Source organism: Dermacentor albipictus, chromosome 3, assembly GCF_038994185.2.
Source record: "Dermacentor albipictus isolate Rhodes 1998 colony chromosome 3, USDA_Dalb.pri_finalv2, whole genome shotgun sequence".
Taxonomy (NCBI): Eukaryota; Metazoa; Arthropoda; class Arachnida; order Ixodida; family Ixodidae; genus Dermacentor; species Dermacentor albipictus.
Window position 1 is genome coordinate 54,042,079 of NC_091823.1, and position 15,153 is coordinate 54,057,231.

Genomic DNA, 15,153 nt, shown 5'->3' on the forward strand with positions numbered 1-15,153 from the left:
GACCTTTCTGAGCAACTTTATTGAGGTGCGGTAAAAGCCACTGCTGCTTTGCAGCAGTGGGCAGCCAGCCATATGGAAGCTCAGTCGAAGAGTCCGAAGCCCATGTCGTCATCCTCCTCTTCGGATTCCTCCTTCTTGGCCTCTTCCTTCTTCGAGGCCTCCGGCTTGGCTGCGGCTGCCCCACCTCCTGCGGCTGGAGCTACTGCAGCAACGAACTTCGACGGGTCCTTGAGGTACTCCTTGGCCTACATGCAAACGCATGATTGAGGTGAGTCTCTTGGCAACAAGTACTAACATGCTGTGCCCACAAACTAGTTGGTTACTAAAAAAATAATCAGTGCACCACTTAAGACAGACATGTTAGCTGAACTTCTTGCCTCGACAAAACAATTCTGAGTGTGCTGACTGCTTTCCCTGTGTTAGCTCATTACACTTTGCAGCCTCTCAATAGAATGGTGTGGCCAGTCCAAGCTATGTGAAACTTGCACTTGGGAAATATGAATTTCTCACCATCTTGAATGTTGTCTGCTTGATAGAAAGCACTTTGAGCAAAATGCGATATGTGCATCCAAGGTTGAACCTATGGCTCTAGTTTACTCACTAAAGGACAACCAACCTTCCGAAGGAAGTTACGAGGAAGTCTAAAAGGCTTTGCACAGAAAACCACCTTTTAAACACATATTTGCCTCACAAAAGTGAAAGCATTGGATCGACTAGCTACTACAATCCCCAAGACAGACCTACAGCCGTTGAAAAATTCACATCTGACAGCAGAAACCAACTAGAAGCGGTGCTCGCTCCAACGTAACACTGACCATTTCTGCCTCCTTGAATGTGATGTCTGTCTCCACAGCAATGGCAATGAGGTTCTTGAGACCATTGACAATGGAGTGTGGAACCGATGCAACAGTCGGGTATCCGATGGACAAGGATACAGCAGCGACATTGCGGACACCTTCCACAAACGCTGATCGCAGGTCCTCTGGTGTGATGTCCAAAATGTCGGGAGAGAAGACAGTGCCAGAATCGTACACCTGTACAGGAAAGTTGGGCGTGTTAACACAGACAAAAATATTAAATGTTTATAATACTTGAAATACTACAACGAACACATAAATCTAGGTTTGTCAATGTTGAATAAAACTGCTAATTGTCTCCAGGGCACTTCGAAAGGTGACGTTTAAACTATGACATTAGTTTGCAATAGCTTTTAATGTCAGAAACCGGTTCTACTGAACTCCAGACCTGCACACCTGGTTTAGTTCGCCCCTTTTGCCGCTAGGGACAGAGCGTACGAGCAGAGTGCCGCTAGTTATAACTTGTTCGCTGTCGTCTGCTTCTGCGATCTGTTCAGCGCTTGTGCTGCCATTTTGGCAGGCACAAAGCGCCTGTATTGGTGTTAAAGTAGCAAATTCGCAAAATATAAAAAGAAAACACAAATTTACGAATGCTCTGCATTTGAATATTGAAATTAGAGGAGGAGGAGCGGTGAAAGAAAGGTAGGTGGCAGCTGCCATGCAAAACGGCATAAATTTCCCTTTCCTAACCTCCGTAAGAGACTGGAAGAATTGTTTTAAAGGATTCATAGGATAATCCAGCGTTTTTGAATTGATTTCATATGCCCTAATGTCGCTGATGGCATTAGGATTTACTGCTGTGTGCCGTAGTGAAAGGCAGATATGGTAAATGTATTCACAAGTAGGTCCTGCGCCTGATATGTGCAATAGGTTGATCCAGACTGTTTCAAGGAAAGGCGAGCCTAGCTTGTTTTTAATGTTGGATGTCTAGCTCAGTAGAAAGCTTGAAAAAGCGATCCCACTGCTTTAAAACGTGCTGACTGCAGGCCTTGTATCACACAACTCTTTTCAAACTGCAATGCTAGCTAGCTTTTCTGCGTGGTACGGTGGCAGCAGAACGGTGGTGCGAAAGATGCGTACGCAGTGAAGCTGTATATGTAATTCTCTTTTTGAACTCGCGACTAATTCACAAACCTTTATGAGTCAAATGAGCGGTAATCGTTTGTCGTCGAACGTTATGGTGGTTTCTCTATGAACTCTACAAACAGTGTGACTTAACGTTAAAGATCTGTGTGGTTTGCTACTGCATGAAAAAGGCAATATGAGCGGCTACTTAACGCTACCTTAGAGAGCAGTGGGCTACACGCACCGACCTTTTCGAGGTTCAGGCAGTTCGTCACAACAGCCGCCATACTGATTACAACACTGCACCAATGAACTGTAGAGTAGCAGACAAACAGGTTATAAAAGCGACACCAACAGCCAATGGTTGAACAAGAGTGGGCGCAAGTGGCTCCCATAGAAGCCGGATATCTGTGCAGGTCTGGAGTTCACGTTACTGTGCAATGCTATACACACTCCGTGCAGGTGCATACCTGGAGAATCTTCAGGCCATACGAGAAGGGCGAGATGTTCAACATGTTGAGAAGGGTGGCCTCAGAAGCCCCGACCCTGTCATCCTTCTTGATCAAGTGGATCTCGTTGAGAATTTCAATGGTACCCTTCGAGATCTTGGTGGGGATCTGCAGGGCCTGGAAGAAAGAGGTCTTCTCGGGGCCAAGGCCGGTGTTTTGCGCCGGGATCATGACGTCCAGCGGGGCCAGGGCGCCAGCTCGGGCGGGCGCCTTCACCTTGTTGTCGATTATCTTCTCGCGCACTTCGGTCAGGTCCTCCTTGGTGAAGACGAAGCCGACGTTGCCCTTGATGTGCGGGAGCAGCTTCTCGAGGGCCGGGTTGTTGTCCAGGTGTCCACGGATGGCCTTGCGGATCATGGTGTTCTTGCCCATGAGCAAGACGGCGTGCTTGCGCAGCGAAACACGGATCGTCTGCATCTGCTTGGAGCCGACATTGTCGACGCCCACGATGAAGCACTTTGGGTACTCGTCGAGCAGCTGCACCAGCCGCAGGAAGTAGTTGCTCTTCCAGGTCGTCTTATCCTCCCTGACCATCTTGATAGTGAGCCAAGGATTACTCTTGCGAGTTTAAGGACTGTCAAAGAGAAAATAACATGTCGCGGTTACATGCTTGCGCGCGGTGCGTAAACGGAGATCTAACAATTTAAATTCAGTTATGGAGTTTAACGTCTCGCAACTGCGCAATTGGTTACGTGGAACTCCGGGTTAATTTTGATCACCTGGGATTCTGTAATGTGCCGCCAAATCCTAGAAGACGAGCGTTTTGCATCATGATCCGCGAGCTGCTGACAAGAGGGATGTTTGATACGGCACACGCGGAAGGCGGATAGCCACATTCCCGTGTCATACGGACTGTTTATGCGCTTGCCCTCTGGTTGAGACACACACACGTTATCGGTGACAAGGCGATGTAGAAAATGCGACGGCGTGCCCATAAATTCACATGCGAGTCACTAAAACACAACACAGGTGACCAAATATGCTGTACAACCACGCAGCTTGGCCACATGCGTCCGAGTATACACGAATGATTTTAAAACTGCAATTCGCAACAAACAAAACTGAGACACACGTAAACTTTGTCCGAGGACCACTTCTTTTAAATACAGAATGGTAACAGCGACACTCCGCTCGTAGATAATCATTCGCAAGCCCGGCACGCAGCCTGCATTGGCCGCAAGTTTACACCGCGAACAAAAGTCCTATAAAGTTCCACGCTCATTCCGAATTGTTCAGATAGAAATTACAAACAGTTCGCGTGTCTGCAGTTTCAATATTTACCAACAGCAATTAATATAAGACTCGATTAACTTCGATTTTCAGGAGCGAAATTTCATACCGTAACAAGACGACAACTCTTCGTATGAAAGGAAGTTGTGAAGCGGAAGCAGCCGAAAGCTTCTCATCTGACTTCGACTTAGTCTCGAATTTGGATTCAAGTTAGAATACACGGAATATTTATTTTCGGTTTCGTTCACAGCACTACTCGTGCGGTATGAAAGTACGTCAAGCTGTTGTCTTAGATTATCGCATCTCGGCCATTTTAATATTAAGAAAATGTTTCTCTTGGTCTTTTTGAAAATATTAGTAGTATAGGCAGTATAGGTCCTAAAATTGTAAAGCCATCTCAGCTAATTAAACAGTCCACTATGCGAATCATGCAGTACTGGCAGCGCGCGCATCCCTTACCAAAATCCCATTTAAGTTCGGAGAATTTATCTAGTGTCAACGTTGGAGAGAGCTAGCTCTAGAAGGTTTTACGCCCTCTCTTCATTTTGCTAGAGTGCATGCAGAGAAAACGAAGCGGCTGGAGTTCAACGTGGCTTGAACCTAGTTCAAGAACACGGTTCTTCAGTGCTTCTTCCTGGCACTCAGGCTCAGCCTGGCGCCTGCTGCGAAGCGTTGACGCGCTCGCACCGGCGCCTGCTTTACCAATGCCTCATTTGCTTAACCCATGGCGAGAAGCGACCAAGCGCTGCCGAAGCAGCTATTTATGGCGCGTTTAGAGTCCGACTTTATCGGTGCGCGGACAAGCGCCGTTCGACGCCGAGCGCGTTGGCAGCGTCCGGTTACGTTGGCTGCACCAGTGCGGCTGCAGACGCTGTTGTTCTCGCCAACGTGACGTAACGTGTGCACGCGCTACGTCAGATTATATTTTACTCTTGACTAGTCACGTAGTACGCAGTGGCAAGCATGGCGGCGAGGCTCGAGTGAGCGCAGCTGCGGAGCTTCTCACGAGACGGTCATTAGAGGAAACGCCAGTTCACGGGATTGGCTAGTCGTTTCAGCGGGTGCGAGAGAGAAAATCTGGGGGCGTTTGCGCCTGAAATTTCTCCCTTTGCCTAGGTACTACGGAGGAGAAGCCGATTTGCTTGTTTCGTATGCGTTTGTCCCTAGGCGCGCATTTTGCCGTGTGTCGGCTGGCGATTCCTTCAAATCAATGTCTCCTTTTTTGACGAAGCCGTGCGTGCCGTGCGTCGTGCATAAGTTTTCCTCCTGCGTCTCCTTGGATGTTGCCGGTAGGTTTGTTGCGCTTTTTGGTAACATACGGAACGTGCGACGGGATCAGTGAACCTGTGATATGGAGGACCAATCGGATAACTTAATGCCACGGCGTAATGCCACGGCCACGGCGTAATGCCAAAGCATTACGCCGTGTCCATCGTGTGTTGGTTATCGGTGCATACTGCACCCTTCAAGAGATACGCGTGAACATGCATGTCTGCATGCCGAAACACATTTATCACCCTGTAGCTGGGAAAAGCGAAAGTCGTTATGCAATTTATGGCCGTAGACCACTCTGAATCGTGATGGCGGCCGCAGTGTTCCGACTGGTGTTATAGAAGTGGCGGGGTGCTTTTTTCGTCCCGACGATATAATGGATTTTTACCAATACTGCGACAGGACGGCATACATCACCGGCAAACGGAGCCCTCACGAGAGCACCTGAGCTTATAATAACGCTCTGTCTAAATGTACATCCGATCCCGGCCACGGCGGCCGCATTTCGATGGGGGCGAAATGCGAAAACACCCGTGTGCTTAAGTTTAGGTGCATGTTAAAGAACCCCAGGTGGTCGAAATTTCCGGAGTCCTCCACTACGGCGTGCCTCATAATCAGAAAGTGGTTTTGGCACGTAAAACCCCATAATTTAATTTAAATGTACGTCCGACTTGCCTGCTTTGCTTCCGTTTCGCTAGCTCTGCGGCTCCCGCTTACCGATTTATTGCACATGGTTTTGCTGAAGAACCTTTATTTATATCGAAGGGGACCATTCAAATATTCCATTTAAAAGTCAGAGAGCAGCGTACAAAAAGTGTTGCACGAGCAAAGGTACTGCTCCAGGAGAGCATGCCTGGTCTACACTGTGGCCCCTCCTCCTCGCCCGGGAAGAGACACAAAACATTTTTAATGAGACGAAAGATGGCTCATTAAATCAATAATCCGTCATCACCAACTCGGCACGAGCGCCGTACGGGCGAGAAAGTCTTTCCGACGTAAACCCACTTTAGCAGTACATTTCAACTCGACATAGGTGACAGATTTCCAGAAGCACAGGCTGGTACACTTGGCTCACTGTAGCCAAGTGTACCAGCCTGTTACTGCCATTTTTATGAGACACCTGCTGCTGCTATCTCTTGCCATAACTGCGCCTTCATTTCGTTAACAGCGCCAGGACTGATGCTTGGCATCAGTAGCATTTGTGACAGAAAATGCTTGCTCTTTGGCAACTGATGACCCAATTAATTTGCTACTTTCTTCTGAAATTTGTGCTCATAAGTGCTGCTCTTGTCGTCACTGTCAAACTGATCTCCTTTGTGTGATCCCTTGTACTTTTTCTGTACCCTTCTCCCTGCACATGCTTGATCACTTTTTGTTGCTCTTCCCTGTCGCCGTTCATCTACAGTGGCGCTGTCTTTTGCTATATGTGCCTGGCTGTCTATTGCTTATGCCACATGTTCACTAATGATTTCCTTCGCCAGATACGTGAATTGTTAATTGCTAAAAAAACTTTTATCTGCAGGGTCTCCTGGAAATTCATCCACAGCTGGAAACCAAAATTGTGCTTCATCCCAGACCACAGCTTATCTCCACATCAAAGCCTCATGTCACCATTACATCTCCAGTCTCACTCACGTTTGCTCTGAACAGAAAAAAAAAAAGAACAGTTGCTGCACTTCACAAGGCAAGAATCCATCTAATCATTTTCTTTTGGGGGGGGGGGGGGGGGGTATTCTGTAAGAGTACATCTAGTGGGCTGTCTATTTCGGCCACTGCCTATTGGATTCGGCTGTGAGAGGAGGAGACGAGCAGCCCTAGCCAATCAGTAGCGGCCGTAATGGACAGTCCCCTAGGTGGGCTCTTACAGAATACTCCTCCCCACACCCCACCCCCCTGCTCACCACATCTTGCCTGCTGCTTTCTCTTGCCTTTCTGCTTTGTCACTACACCTAAGCTTTTTTTTGGCGTTGTTGTTCAAGCAATAGCTCTTCATTGCCATTTCTATTTTCTCGGCCTTCACGTATTCTATTGCAGTCACTAGCGTCATACTTACTAATCAGTGCGGAAATAACGGAAGACACACAGAAGGGCACAGGACGAGTGCTTTCTAATAACTGAAATTTATTGGACACTAGCATCAAATGTCTCTTACCTTTGGTTGCACCATATAACTTGCTAGAAATGCAATAGAAATCTTTATCATAGGGCATTCAATCTTGGAGCATATTGAAATTATAGCTATTTGCTTTGTGATGAAATATTACTTTGGTAAAAAACAACTAATTAACTTGGCAAGTTATTTCCAAAGACTGCATCCTTTGCATGTCCAAATGTCCGCACCGTCCAAGTTCCTAAAGAACTTCACAGCTTCAAAGGCTTTTGCTTCATAATTTTGCAGCTTAATTTGGCATTTTATCCCCATTGTTCATCTGGTTAATGTGGCTGTTGTGTGACAGTACCAAGCTTATGACTTAGACCTTAGCATGAAGCAATGCTTAAAAACTGTTGTGCTCTTACACGCTTTATCAAATCACTGCTTTGTTTTAATGTTACTGGTGCTGTGGCTTTGGTGTTGGCTGCGAAGCCCAAGGCCGTGAGATCAAATCCAAGCCCCTGCGGCCACATTTCGATTGGGGCAAAATGCAAAAAATGCTCTGCACCATGCATTGGGTGCACGTTAAACCCAGGTGCTCAGAATTAATCCAGAGTTTCTCACTGTTGCATCCCTCATCATCATTTAGTGATTTTGGCATGTAAAACCACTAAGCTTAATTTTTAAGTATTTGCCCACTAAAAATCTAGATTTTGGACATCACTGCAAATGTAACCAATACACAAATTTAAATACTTTGTCATCTAAAGAAGAATGGGACACTATAAAATGCAATAATCACCATTATGTGCCTTGAAGCCAGAACAATATCGGCACGCTAGGAAGCACCATCGCTATTGCCTGTTGCTTGACGACTCCAATACACCTCGTCACAGTCAAACAGAACAGCTTTCACCTCCAACATTTGTCCACTCTTCTTTGCCTGTTGTCTAATCATCTCGCCAAATTCTATGGTTGCTATCCTGTTCTCGAGCTGTGAATTGTGGTTGGACCACTTCAGACGTCTGTTGACTTGTTTATCTGACACAGTGAAGTAAAAGTGTAGTGCAGTGATGTTGCAGTGATACTCTTGCCAGAATAACCTACTTTTCATGAAACCAGTGTAGTTGTCAGAAGACTGGCATTTATGCCAGCTGCATTGCCAAGCTCCTGCACAAGAGCAGAGCTTAGCATCTGAGCATTCGCATCATTCTGAGTATTCTTGCATATCATTTGTGCTCGTTAAACCTTGCTACAAGACATCAATTTTCAGCAGCCAAGCCTGACAGTTTTGGTCAATTTTTCGTGCTCCGAGCTGGTTTGATGCAATACTTTTAATGGAATTTCTTTATTGCTGTTTATTATGTGGTCAGTGACAGGATTTTTTTTTATGCAACAGTTAAATGGTTCCTTCAGTGAAAAAGGCGGCAGCATCCGTAGCAGCAAAATGGTGCTTAATTTCCGTTGACTGTGACGCCATGTGAGCACACGAGGCGCGCTCATGACACTAGCTTGCACTTGCTGGCTCGTGTCTCAGCGGAGGAAAGCGAGCGAATGGGAACATCTGCTGCTGCGCTACATCGCGAGGGGAGAGTGCATTGCTACGACAACACATCACCTTCCCCCTCGCAAGCCTGTGTTATCACCTGTTCCTTGTCTACTCAAGCTCTTGTGTGTGTTCTAATTGTGCCTTGGTAAGGCTAAATCAATATATGCCAAGCGTCGTAACGTACCCGCTTGCCCGCGAGGAGTTCATAACTCGGACTGCTCAGTGGCGTTCAGTTGGACATTAAAGTATTCAGAACTCATAAGAAGTGCTTAGGTGTCCTCGGATTTTCTTCGTACTTAATGCACAAACTTTTAAGTCATTTTCCCTGGCAAAATTAGTTAAATATCATCGTCCCTTGTCCGCTGTCCGTCCTTTGTGTGAGCCTTATACATCTTCGCAGCCACTCCTGTCATGCACAGTAATTTGTGTACTTGTGCTTGTATCTTCTATGGCATATGATTAATTAATGCATTTTATTTGCATGATCCAACTAAACATGATCTCAAAAAGCTTCACTTGACTGCTCACATGTCCCTGTGGCTACATTGTGTGGATGTACTATCACCGTCAAATGAAACGCAAACAGCACTGTGCGTGCCTGTAGCATCACTGAATGTATAGTGCACACACTTGGCCAATCATCACCCTCACAGGCATGCACATCTGGTTTCACAACACTGTGCAATGATGTTCGCCCTATACTGAGATATTTTTCTTTCTGTTTTGCTTCTTGTTTTCTTAGATTTTTGGGTTTTTTTTTTGTTTTGAAATAAAAGGAAAGCATAACAGAAAAAAAATTGACTGCATTCAATGTGTTAGAAAATTTTCACTTCAATTTTTTTTTCCCCACACTTGAATCAAAAGCAGTGTGGCAACACTGAGTCTTGATGAAATGAATTGGCACCCTCGGAAACTGTTCCCACTGGTAATCGAAGCTGATCTTGAAGGCCATGCCTTTGCCTACTGCAAACACTGGAACTGATTTCAGGAGCTGGGAAATACGTTATGGCCCTCATTCATTGCTTTGCTTTTGCATCTTGGCAGTTTGCTGCTGCTATTTATAGCACAAGTGAAGGAATTGTAGCACAAGTAACACTGACACCTGTGCTGCCCTTTTTGGTGCTAGAGTGTGCGAAGGAAGGCTGCTATCTGGTCTTGAAATCCATCGAAGCAGCCTTATTCCCAGACATCACACAGCCTTGCCAAAATGGCGGTTGGCACGAAGGGTCTAGAGGCAGCGACTTCAAATAGAATTTTCGACTTATCGTACCAGAAATGGTTTTATTTCCAACAAACTTTGTTGGGTGTCCTCAAGGCGAAAAGCTGCAACATACAGCTTTAATGTGCCTGAAGGCCCTTGCATGGCAGCAGTAAGTCTCCTATCGGCAAACGCATAACATACGAAACACTAATCTATCAGGATATACATTTACAATGTAGCAAAAGAAATGTGTGAAATCTAAAGAAACATTAATCTTAACAGATAATTACATAGTATTTATAAAATAAATTCTTAATGCGCAACAAAGCCAAGATGCATATTATATGTATTATATGTCCCAAAAGATCACATTTCAAAAATAAGCACTACAGACAATATGTCTAGTATGTACACTCGCCCACAAAATAGTACAGGGTGCGCGAGCGTGTGGAAAAACGACCCTTCTCCCCTTCTAGCTGTGCACCCACGGTATCAAGTTTGCACGCATGCGCATCCCTCCGAGACTGCAAGCGTGCATGTTTCTGCACTTCCTCCTTGTGCACCGGCAATATCCGAATGTAGCCGTGAGGTGCCTCTCTTGCGATGGGCGCGAAACTATGTGAAGCCTGAGCTTGCGCGTGCCGCTGCGGCTGCTTTTTGTCGAGTCACGAGCGCCGACGCGTATGGCCCGGTGGCGAACCCAGCAAGTAATTTTTTTTTTAGCTGCACCATTTCGTGTCCAATCTTTGTTGTTTCTTTTTATGAATGGGGCATTCTCCTACAGGAGCGTGTCAGAAAATGCCCTTATAGAAGGAGACAGTGTCAGCTCCCATTGAAGACCAGCAGTTAGGACACATGGACCTGTGACAGAGAAGCTGACGGATGGATCTGGGACAGCGACGCTGGCCTGTACTTTCCTATCGTCTCCATTATCCATGGCAACCTGGTATGAAGAGCATGTGTTAGCCATTTATGCTTGAACTACTTTTTCCTGGAAACAGTTAACAAAATGTTTTGCATGGAACAAAGAAGGTATGTTCACCTGCACAAGTATTGGCTCATAGGGAAGGCTGGCACATAGACTGGAGGGATCAAGGTCGGACATGTTGATCTGGACTGCACTTTTAACTCGAAGTCTATGGCAGCCTGAAAGCAAGAGTGCTTATGCTAATTTTCTGTTTGCCCTACGACATAGAATACACTGCCTACTTAAAGTACTCGGTAAAGCTGTTGAACAAATCCAACTTAGGAGGAATTGTAGAAGCCCGGTAACCTGGGAAAGTTGGTATGATTTCACTGAGAGGGAAAATTAATTTGCACCCATTCAAATCTGAACTACTGGAGGCACCAGCACTTAAGCCAGAGAACCAGGGGTATAGAGGCTGGCCAAGACTGCTTTCATCAAAACTCGTAGTAACATGATGGGAAGACGTCTGCCAGCCAATAACCGCTTCAACTAAAACTGTGCAGCATAATGTGGACAAAGCAAGACATAAAAGCTATAGAGACAAGCCCACGATAACTATGCTCATCCCTGTAGTGTTGTTTTCCTTTTTCGATGATGCATGGCACAGTTTTACTTCAAACTCATGTTTACAAAATGGCCTCATACTATGTTTTATTGTGGAGTAACTGTTTATTCCATCACATAGTCAGCGAGATCATTACAACAGTCAAGTGAAAATTTACCTCTGCAAGCAGCAACAAGCTTTCAGCACAAGCTTGCATGGGCTGTGAATATGCACAGAGTAAGTGTACGACATGGCTTGTTGTGTCAGGTGTACTGTCACATTGGCCAAGTGTATGAGGAAGCTTGGAGGTTCCAAGCTTGAGAGTATTAGTTATAATAATGGGAAGAATGTCATATAGCAATAATTCATTACAATTGAACCTTGTTATATGAAACAATTATAAATAGAATTATTGCTTAAATAACAGGTGGTGAATCACCAAGAGAATTACATGTATATGAAACTTCATACATCAAACTTGCTCAGACATTAAATGGATATATTGAACTCCGCAGCATTGGACATTGGGACACATATTAAAGGCTTCACTGCAGTACATCGGCAGATCCTGGTGGCGCAAATAGGACCTACAAATTCTGCATGGGCTAAAGGGCAGAAAGCGCTGCTCTGAATATATCTATGTAGTCAAAGCCTTTTTAACAAAGTGCTCGCACCTTCAAAATCCTTCGCTATGCAGGTCACTTTGTTTTAAAGGTTGCGCAGCTCACTGCTCACAATAGCTAAGCACTTTCAACAAAAGAAAATCTTTAACAAGAATTCAAGAGAGACTTAATGAAATAGACCGCTAATCTTTCTCTGCAAAATATCCCTGACAGCATGTTCTACTGTAGCCACCCTGTGCTCCATTGAGGTTCCCAGCTTACTCTCCAACCAAATGCAGGAACCATGCAAAGCAAAGCCCCCGATTGTCTAGTGCCCCAAGCCTCCCTTGCTGCAAAATTTTTGGTCGCCTTCGTTGACATTCGCGGCCTATCTATGCATTCGTCAGCCATTGATCCGTTACAACAAGTAGCATATGAGGTGAGTGAATCCTGGGGCAGAGCAACAGCACTAGTAATATCAGCACGCTCTTCAAATACACTGCTGTTAGCGCTAGCGCACAGCTTACCCTGGTGACATCTTCGCGGGGCAGTGGCGGCACTGGTGCGGCATTCATTTTATAAACGTAAATCAGCCACCAGGGACGCATTGGTTTCTTTGTTTTACAGGCAAATTAATTGTGGTCTTCATTCTAGAGCTGTTCGATTGTAATCTAGTGCTTATGCTGACGCTACTTGCTGCATGCCGCGGTTCGTTTTCCTCACGTGATAGTGTGTGACGCTGTTGTATCTCAGCTTTTGGACTTTAAAACCAGCAAGCATCTAAAATGTGCTGCATAATAGACAGTTTTAGTTTAGCATACATCACTGTGCATGCGCAGAATGCTAAACGACCCATTGCGTATAGCGTACACACACTATTTCTCAGATTGAGCATTAGCGTCTTTGTGTGGTTTGCGGAATTGGCGTGAAACATGGCGGCGGCCCCGGCTGCCAGCTTTGATCGAATTGAATTTGGCGTTGCTTTTGTAAATGGATTTCGTTCTTAGCAACTGACTGTGTAAATGGCTTTCGCTTAGTCTCAGGCTGCTTCGATGACAGAGTATTATGGATAACCTTGTGGTGTTTCCGAGATCGCTTCTCGTTTCGAGTGAGTCGAAGCCTAACGAAAGAAACATCCGACATGTTAGCACCACCTATAGCTACAGTAGGGAGATAGCTGCAATGACGGCACATGGCCTCTGAGATCTGAACATCTCACAGGCCAACTAAAACAAAAAAAATGTGTGCTGCTTAGCATACGCTATATATACTATAGCGTATAGCATACGCTATAGTTGCGTACGCTAAATTAAAGCTGTCCAATGTCAGACCCATAAGTTAGCTTCATCCCAATACAGTGGTGTTACGCATTCAACCATGCACTTAGCATTGTGATGAAGTGTACCAACAGTGGGAAAGGGTCACAAACACTGGACATAGCAAGGCTACGCGGTCAAGCATACCATAGCGCTGAAGCATACTGAAAGTGGAAAAAGATAAAATTACATGCAGAGTATCCTGTCGGAGTTATCTAAATGATGCATAAGCATTTGCTACTGATCACCTACTGTTTTGTCGTCATATGCTGCTGCGTTTCATATAATTGCGAGAAATGCCACGAAAAAATCATGAAATGGAGAAGCGCAGATGCAACACCAAAATGTTAAACCAAGACCAGCATGAGTATGAAGCAGAGGCCAGTAGTAGCACTCTTCACTCCTTTTATATTATGGTGCGTTTGGATGATGTTGCTGCTTCATGGAAGATGAGCATTGGCCAATGCGTGCTGTTCTACGTGACGTAATTGAACAGTGTCACGTTAGGTAGACGTCATACGTAGATGTCAATGATGCTGCCTCCTCTCGATGCAAACCATTATCAACTGTACGTTAGCGGCCGCTGCTTATGGCGCGGCTGCACAGGCCCGATCTTACAATTCGCTCGCTCATGCGGGCCTTATCTTGAAAGCAATCATCTTACATGACGGACGAGTTTTTTCATTGGGTAAGCATAGAAACCTTTACGCATTTTGTTTTAAAGTGAAGCTTTCTTTGTCTCTTCTTTTCACTTTCCCACTCCAGCTGCTGATGTCACACACACCACGTCGGAGGGGGGAGGGGGGTGTTCAGAGTGTGTATATACATGACAGGCACAAGTAAGAGAGGAAAGGAGATGGGAGAAGCTTGTTTTCACCCCACCACATCGAATGTGCACAATGCCCTCTGGAGCTCCCTGGCCGTTGTCACATTAGCCACCTGACAGCTGCAATTATCCGTGACTCCTTTCGGAAGCACTGAAGAAACTGCAATGCTTACGTGCGAGGCCAGAGGGGACACAGATAGAACTGTAGAGAGAAGAGGGAGAAGAGGCAGTTCCCATATAAGATGGGGGAAGTGACGTGAGAAGGCAAGGAAACTCCACTAACATACAACAGCGGTTGCGGGGTGCTTATGTTCAAGGCACAGTGCAATATGTTGCTGCTATTTCTGAAAAAATAAACACCATGCAAATATGTCAAGCGAGCAACTCACACAGGGCGTGCAGAAGCAGAGCCGCATTAATTAAAACGCACCGCAGCGTCCAGGAAACACTACAGAAGTGGTTGACCGTCAAATCAACACTTCTGTGCCCGCCGCATTAGCTCTGCTGCTATGGCATTGCGAGAGGTCATGGATTTGATCCCAATCGCGGGAGACACATTTCGACAGGGGCGAAATAGAAAACCCATGTGCACTTAGATTTTGGGACACATTAATGAACATCACGGTGTCAAAATTAATCTGGAGTCTGCCACTATGCTGTGCTTCATAATCTGAGTGTCGTTTTGGCACGTACAGCCCCACAATCCAAGTTTAATACTTCCGCCATAACGCGATGTGCCATATGAGGAAATGACAACACTCAACCTTCTCAGGAGTTATAAGATATGGCCCACAACAATGCCTCATGCAAACACCCCTCCCTGTGTGTTCTGCCTATTGCGCAGGCAAACAGCAGTGGTGCCCACAAGGTAACGTTTAACATCAATTCGCCAATCTCATGTTAGCCTAAATGTTGAAGAAATTAAGCTTTAGCCGTCAACACTGCTAATTATCGTCAATCAGAGCATCCAGCATGGAAAGCTTCACTTACATCAATTCCCACAGGGTGTGGGATCTGCATAATTTTTCTCTTATTCCTCATTTTTGTGTGCGTAGCATGAACAGGAAGATGTTCCAATGAGCTAAGTTTTGAAAATATACTATTATATGTGCAATCTCCGGTT

General features: G+C 45.6%; 1 protein-coding gene and 1 long non-coding RNA gene across 2 annotated transcripts in view; one reads left to right on the forward strand and one right to left on the reverse strand.

Annotated features, from left to right (window-relative positions):
- On the reverse strand, positions 1-3,928 carry RpLP0 (ribosomal protein LP0). Its single transcript, XM_070535469.1, has 4 exons — positions 3,771-3,928; positions 2,393-3,005; positions 816-1,034; positions 1-245 (listed from the first exon to the last, which is right to left on the reverse strand). Exons 2-4 carry the CDS (start codon positions 2,963-2,965, stop codon positions 81-83), a joined length of 957 nt encoding a protein of 318 aa, XP_070391570.1. The 5' UTR covers positions 2,966-3,005; positions 3,771-3,928; the 3' UTR covers positions 1-80.
- Positions 3,929-4,576: 648 nt separating this feature from the next.
- Positions 4,577-15,153, forward strand: part of LOC139057388 (uncharacterized) — a 29,857-nt gene continuing 19,280 nt past the window's right edge. Inside the window, exons 1-2 of the long non-coding RNA XR_011512732.1 lie at positions 4,577-4,950; positions 6,456-6,617. This is a non-coding gene — a long non-coding RNA (uncharacterized lncRNA). The remainder of the gene's footprint in view (positions 4,951-6,455; positions 6,618-15,153) is intronic.

Bases quoted from the DNA above. Each gene is read 5' to 3' on its own strand.
- RpLP0 (XM_070535469.1), bottom strand. From the start codon at position 2,965: ATGGTCAGGGAGGATAAGACGACCTGGAAGAGCAACTACTTCCTGCGG. The intron at 1,035-2,392 runs GTATGCACCTGC...TTTCCTGTACAG, and splicing joins ATGGCCTGAAGATTCTCCAG to GTGTACGATTCTGGCACTGT. The intron at 246-815 runs GTCAGTGTTACG...GTTTGCATGTAG, and splicing joins CATTCAAGGAGGCAGAAATG to GCCAAGGAGTACCTCAAGGA.